Source organism: Neltuma alba, unplaced genomic scaffold (assembly GCF_004799145.2).
Source record: "Neltuma alba isolate B1F8T4 unplaced genomic scaffold, ASM479914v2 tig00002744_pilon, whole genome shotgun sequence".
Lineage (NCBI taxonomy): Eukaryota > Viridiplantae > Streptophyta > Magnoliopsida > Fabales > Fabaceae > Neltuma > Neltuma alba.
The window spans coordinates 179,374-187,024 of record NW_021632994.1 but is presented as its reverse complement, the minus strand read 5'-3'; the positions used below and the strand labels follow the sequence as shown (position 1 = coordinate 187,024).

Sequence of the window (7,651 nt, the reverse complement as noted above, 5' to 3'; positions counted from 1 at the left end):
TTTGGGTGCTTTGGCAGTGTATACGTGGGCATTTAATTTCCTTTTGTTTGTATAGATTATGTAATAAAAAAAGATATTTTAGATTTTAAATAAATTAATACATAATTTCTTTGTTGTCTTTTTTAGACAATTGATGGCCAAACTTTATTGCATTATACACTTTCGAAGTCATTTAAATTATTAAAAAAATTTACCGTAATTTGCCGTATTTTTTTGGTATTATGCAGTGGTTAATTAATCCGCAAGTCCTTGTAGTTTCAACGAATTTTGAATCAGGTCCCTATAGTTTTTTTTCTTTTTATTAGGTCCTTATACTTTTATTTTTTTTTAATTAGGTCATTGTATTTATTTTTCTTTTAATTAAGTCCTTATAATTTCACTAAATTTTTAATTAGGTCCATGTAGTTTTAATTTTTATTTATTAATTAAATATAAGGTTAATTAAATAGATTAATAATGAAATATAAAATATTAATAATTAAATTAAATTAATAATTATGTAATAAAAAAGTAATAGAACTAATTAATTCAGGAAAATTTTTTAGAACAATTAATTTTTTTGCTGAAAAATTAAAATCATTATAATAATTCAATATCTTTAGAATATTATTGTTTATAAACTAATATTAAATAATATATACTATTTTATGTTTATATAATAGTACTATTAGAATTTATAAAATAAAGAATAAAAAATTTAGGGACTTAATTAAAAATAGGGTGAACTTATAAGGACTTGATAAAAAGAAAAATAAATACAAGGACCTAATTAAAAACAGATGAAAGTATAAGGACCTGATAAAAAGAAAAAAAACTATAAAGATCTAATTTAAAATTAGTTAAAACTATAAGGAGCCGTGGATTAATTATCCCTTATGCATTTAATTGCATCCACTTTAATAGTTGTCTTTTATGCTCACTCCAACAGATAGTCAAATATTGCCATCTGCCAGTCAATGCATTTCTACCGTCTCTTTCTCACTTTCGTTCTTCGCTGATTTAGAGCCTCAACTCTAAATTTCTCTGTAAAGGAGTTGGACCGATACATATTAAAAATAAGTTATTAACATGTAAGTTGTTGATAAATACAAAATAATTTTTTTTTAAATAAAATGATGAAATAAATTTATTATTAAAATAATATACACTTTATAAAACTAATAAAAATTAATCCAGTTAATAAGTAGTTAACTCATAATTTATAAAATTATAAGATTAAATTCTGTTACAAATATGAGAGCCGTGTTAGGTGATCTATAACTATCTTTGTGAGTCTTGTATCTCCCAGCTCTGATGGGTTTTCATCCAACTCGCCGAAAAAAAGCACACTCTATAAAGGAAAAGCTCTCAGCTAAGTTGAGGCTTCTTTTTGGGGGAGGGGGTAAAAATATCTTACGCAATAATTCCAGTGGGCCCGTCATAATGATTCCTCGTGTTAAGTATGCCTTTCCGTATTTTTTGACCTTACAGCCTAGCACCAACAAAATTTTTCCACATTTTCTTGTGGACGTTACCCGTCATAATAATTTCAGTGGGCCCGTCATAAGGAACCATAATTTCTTCGAAAACGAGTTGGAACGATACATATTAAAAATAAGATGATGGAAAAAAAATTCTGGTGGACGTTACCCGTTATGCTTATAATCTATTGATTAAAGTTACTGTAAAATGATGAAATAAATTTATTTTAGATTTTAAATAAATTAATACATAATTTAGCCTTTCCTTTTTTTTTTTTTTGTTTTTAGCAGTATACATTTAATTGCTCTGGTGGGGTCCTCCACTTTAATATTTGTCTTTAATGCTCACTCCAACGGATAGTCAAATATTGCTATCCGCCATTCACTGCATTTCTATCCTCTCCTTCTCGCTTTCGTCCTTCACTTCTTTGCTACACCCAAACCAAACCATGGCCGGCTTTATTACTCCAGTCATCGACATCCTGACTCATTTGTGTGGTCACTGTTCCCAATGGGTAGATTCAATGCGCCAGCTACGAGACAACCTCAACTCTGAGAAATGCTTCAAGTCAACTCAATAACAAGGGTTCTCTACTCTTTCATTGACCATCAAATTGTGTTCCTTTTTCATCTTAGAGGTGTTGATTTTCTCAGATGGCCAAAAGTTAAAAAAACAAAAAAACAAACAAAAGGAAAAGAGACGTTGATTTTCTCAATTTCGGGTGCTGATGACTTCTTTTTTAAATTTCTCGTACCTCTTCGAGCGGTGCTAATTTGCTGCTTTTATGTTCTCAATTATGACCCTCCTTAAAATCATAAATAGAATCACTATAAGTTGCTTATAAACATTCCAAATGGGTCTAATATATGCCGAACATATTCAACTTTTAATTTGTAACAATGCAAGATTGGCCCTGTTTAATGATTGAAAAGTTGATTAGTCAAACTAAATAACATAATACATTTTTTTAACGAGATTCCAATTGATTTGCTAAAGCATGAAATCTTGAAACTGTACGGAAAAATAACGGTGCATGTTTTGTGTTTATAATAATTGGATTTTATATGATTAAATAGATATGTTTTGGGAATTACTAAATATTATATGCATATTCAGTTGATTATATGTGATTATATATAATTATATATACCCGCACATGAATCTGGCTTCTCTCCTCTGCTCATTATCTCCGCTGCCTCTCCTCTACCCCTAGACGATGCCGTTTTTGCTCTAAAATGGAGTCACGCACGTTGGCGTGCCACTTCTCTCCGATTCCCATTTGCCACATTGCCATCACCTCATCTATACTCTAACCAATAAAACCGGTGCTTTTATGATTGCCTTCCCCACTAATTTTAATGCCAAGAAAAAATCCCGACCAAACTCATCAAACAAAGTAACAAGATTGGTCAAAGAAATAAATAAAAACAATCAGAAAATTTAAAAAAATCATTCAAAACATCCCAAGAAAATCACATTCCTGTACATGTTTTCTGTAAAATTATAATTTTAAAAATATCTTTTTAATATACGAAATAAACATGCGTTTATCTTAATTTGTGAAAAAATATTTTTAAAAAGTATTTTTCATGTTTCTCAAAAACCTATTCAAAATGCCAACATGTGCACTACAAAAATCTAAACCTATTCAAAATGCTAGTGGTATCAGCTACGAGGCATTACAGATTTCATAAAGGATATAATGAGATTTTTATGGAAATGATATGGTAAAATCTCGACCCAAAAAAAAAACCAGTAAAATCTTGTCGATTCAAAATTTTTTAAGGGATTTTATCAATACAAATTCCACGTAGTGGTTTTCACTCAAAAGAACCATGACTTTCGAAATGGAAAGGGAGGCACATGACTTAGAAGTGTCGGTTGCCTCCCCCCCCCCCAACTACGTTAGCTGCGCCTCCAGTTGCCCCTCAAATTTTGGGAAATTTCATAATTTTTTAGTTTTTTTAATGGGCAAAAAGTCGTTTAATTTTAATTTTTTTATGATTTCTTAAGGATTTAATATTCAATTCTCTGAGAAATCATTAAAAAAATAAAAAATAAACCATTTTTACTCATAGGATGTCAAAATGTCATTTATCTTATGTAGAATTTAATGATTAAAAAAAACTAAAAAAAACAAAGAAAAGGGTCCAAAATTAAGCGGCCACTAGGGTGCCACTGACACCCTATCCGAGAGACATCTCATTTTGATGTGTAAATTTTTGATTGGTTCTACCAAGAAAAATCCCAGCCTTAAGAACTTCCTCCTTTTCACATTATCAAGGGAACAGTCGGTGCTGTGCATACATGTGAAAGCCTTTTCCACTTCGAAGGCTCAAAGTAGGCTTTGTCAAAGTCCTTAAGGGGGTGTTTGGATGAGGCAAAACCATGGTTTGCAGAATAGCTTCTGGAGAATAGATTCTGGAGAGAATAGATTTTGAAAGAATAGATTTTCTGAAAAAGTGATTCTGATAAAGTGAGAGTGTTTGGATAATTATTGTCAGAAGTGCTTTTTGATATGTAGAAATTACTAAAAAGGACATAAGTTTAAATGATAATTACATATAATATATATTTCATAATATATGTTTATTTGAAGTAATAAATTTATTAATAATATATATTTTGGCAACATAATAAATATGGCATAAATAATATAAATAATAAGAAATTAGTGTGTATATATATTAATAAAATAAATAAATATGTTTTTAAAAAAATGATTTATTTTGCCAAATAATTGTACCCCTTGAAGTGATAAGTACCCCCCGCGTGCTGAATGAGTCCCCGCGTGCTTGTTCCCTCCGTAGCCAATAATTGTCCCTCCTCAGAAGCTGTGCCTGGCCTGCTTATCTGGAACCAAGGTTTTGTTAGGCAAAACCAAAGTTTTGCCCAAAACCTTGGTTTTAAAAAAAATGTTTGCCAAACACCCCCTAAATTGCAATTCATCCATTTCAGTACTGTTCACTTTTCCCTTTAATAAAAGAGAAGAGGAAGAATTTTAATATTTTTCAAAAAAAAAAAGGAGAGAAGATGACAAGACACTTATTATGCATAAATAATAAAAGTAAAGGAGCAAGAGACTAGTCAAACATTGCTCTTCGCCAACCTGAAACATTATTCATTGCATTTGTGTCTTTCTCCTTCTCAATCTCCTCCATTCTTCACTTCTTTGGTGCACCCAAACTGAACCATGGCCGACTTCATTACTCCAGTCATTGACATCCTAAGTCGTCTGTGTGGTTATTGCACCAAATGGGCAGATTCAATACGCAATCTTGGAGAAAATCTCATCTCTTTGAGAAATGCTTCAAATCAACTCAATGACGTGTATCTTGATGTCAAGATGAAGGTCGAAATGGCAGAGCAGGACCCAGATCCAAGGCTGAAGGTTTTGAATGAGGTAAGGGGTTGGATGGGCAGAGTAGAAGAGCTACAAAATGAAGTCCGACCCATTTTGCATCAAGGTGAAGGAGAAATACAAGCCAAGTGTTTCGGAGGTCGTTGTCCCAAGAATTGTCGGGCTAGCTACAAGCTAAGCAAAATGGTTGCCCAGAAGTTGAGTATCATTAATGATCTTACAAGCAAAGGCCATTTTGATGTTGTAGCAGAAAAGCTTGCCCGTGATACGTTCGATGAACTTCCTGTGGATAAGGCTGTGGGAGTAGAATCAACATTTGTGGAGCTATGTTCGTGCTTTGAGAACAACCATGAGCGCATCATTGGTTTGTATGGAATCGGAGGGGTAGGCAAAACGACTCTACTTAAGAAATTCAACAATGAATTCCTCTCAAAAACACCAGATTACACTGTCATCTGGGTTGTGGCATCTAAAGATGTAGATCTAGGAAAAATTCAAGAAGATATTAGGAAGAAATTGCGCGTCCAAGATGATATTTGGAATCATAAGACAGTGGATGACAGAGCTCTTTTGTTATACAATATCTTAAAGAACAGGAAATTTGTGTTGTTATTAGATGATGTGTGGCAAAGGATTGACTTGCTGAAATTAGGGGTTCCTTCCCCAAATAATCATGAATGTAAGGTAATATTTACCACTCGGTCAGAAGAGGTATGTGGTCGAATGGATGCACAGAGAAACATAAAAGTAAATTGCCTCACAGCAGATAAAGCATTCGACTTGTTCAAGGAGAAAGTGGGTGTTACTACTCTTGAAAAACCTCATATATTGCCTCTTGCAAAGCAAGTGGTGAAAGAGTGTCAAGGCTTGCCACTTGCTCTTTGTACTATTGGGCGTGCCATGGCTAACAAGGTAACTCCCGATGAATGGAGGCGTAGTATAGAAATTTTGAGGCATTATCCCTCAAAAGTCCAAGGTATCATTGAAGATGTCTATCACTTGCTTGAATTTAGTTATGATAGATTGCCGAATGATACCTACAGATCATGCTTTTTGTCTTGTGCCCTGTTTCGTGAGGACTATAATATTGAAAAACAAGAGCTTATTTTGCTCTGGATTGCTGAAGGCTTTTTGGATTATGATATACATGAAGCACGTAAGCAAGGAGAAGATATAATTTCAAGTCTAAAGTCCGCTTGCTTATTGGAAAATGGTGAGGAAGAAAATACAATTAAGATGCATGATGTGATCAGAGATATGGCTATCTGGCTAGCGTGTCATCATGGGAAAAAGGCAAGATTCATGATAAGAGATTGTTCCAAGACTAGTGACCTTGAAGCAAACAATCATGCAAAGTGGAAAGAGGTAGAAAAGCTATCAATGTGGGGCGGGGGTGAAGTGAGTACAAGCTTCGCACAAAAACCTCGCTGTCCTAATCTCATCACTTTGCTTATTAGGGATGATGGAATACGAGTCTTTCCAACTGAGGTATTTGTCCTTCCAAGCACTGTCAGAGTACTAGACTTGTCATCTAACGAAGGAATAACAAATCTACCATCAGAAATTGGGGACTTTGTGAGCCTTCAATACATGAACCTATCCCGTACTGGTATAAAAAAATTGCCGGAGCAGATGAAGAATTTGAAGAAGCTGAGGGTCTTGTTGCTGGACGAAATCCACGAGCTTGAATTCCAAGAGAAAGTTATATCTGGTTTGTTATCCCTTCAAGCTTTTTGCACGAGATCGTCAAAAATTCGAGGGATTGATAAAAATGTGTTGTTGAATGAGCTAGAAAGCTTAGATCATCTTCAAGATATACGCATTTTTATCCGTAACACATCCTCTGTTGAAAAAATACTGATCTCCTCAGAATTGCAAAGGTGCATATGTGAGCTATTTGTTATGAGAGTAGACTCGTCATTCCACGGCTTGTTCTCATCGCTTGGAAATATGAAGCATCTTGAAACATTACGAGTTTATGATTCTCACGCTATGGATATTCCGAGGGGCTCATTTTGGGGACATGATTATATAATCACCCTTCGCCAGTTGGTTCTTGATAGTTGTCAAAATATAGTTGACTTGAACTGGCTTGTACATGCTCCAAACCTTGAATTCCTCGAGTTAGCCGGTTGTAATTCATTGGTGGAAGTTATAAGTAGTGAAGATTTTGGCACTGAGATACAGAAAAGTAATCTATTTTGTAGTCTCACTTATCTTCGGTTGACTTATCTGTTGAGCTTAAGGAGCATTTGTAGAACAGCATTACAGTTTCCTTGTTTAAAGGAGATTGAAGTAATACAGTGCCCCTGTTTGAAGAAACTCCCATTTAATTCTAAAAGTGCATTGAATAATCTACAACGCTTTATTATAGGAGATCATGATGATTGGTTTTTGGATCAGTTGGAATGGGAAGACGGAGCCACCAAGCATCTTCTTTCTTCAAAATTTGAAAAAAGGTAATTATTTTTCCCAACTAAATGCAATCAGTTAAAGCTTTAGAGCAAAGTTATACACACTTCCATGCAAATTCTAATATATCTTCTAATTGACCCAAGCGCTGCATGCACATAAATATATATCATGAGATTATTATATCTGTGAATAATTTGTTTTCCCAATATTTCATATGGATAGGTGCAACATCTTGCATTTCACGACGTTTTGAAATTTGTAGAATTTTTGTTCATTAAAAAAAACGTAGAATTTTCAATTAAATTACGCATAGCATATTTCACCAAACAGGTACAAATAGCATGTAAGAAAATTTTGATATTGTTACACTTACCTGCATATTTCCTCTTCCATATAGAACTGAAAATGAAGAGA

The 7,651-nt window shown here is 33.6% G+C and overlaps 1 protein-coding gene across 1 annotated transcript; it reads left to right on the top strand.

The window, feature by feature from the left end:
• Positions 1–4,654: 4,654 nt before the first annotated feature.
• LOC114736583 (probable disease resistance protein At5g63020) lies at positions 4,655–7,426 on the top strand. Its single transcript, XM_028924447.1, has one exon. It carries the CDS (start codon positions 4,655–4,657, stop codon positions 7,283–7,285), a length of 2,631 nt encoding a protein of 876 aa, XP_028780280.1. The 3' UTR covers positions 7,286–7,426.
• Positions 7,427–7,651: the final 225 nt, after the last annotated feature.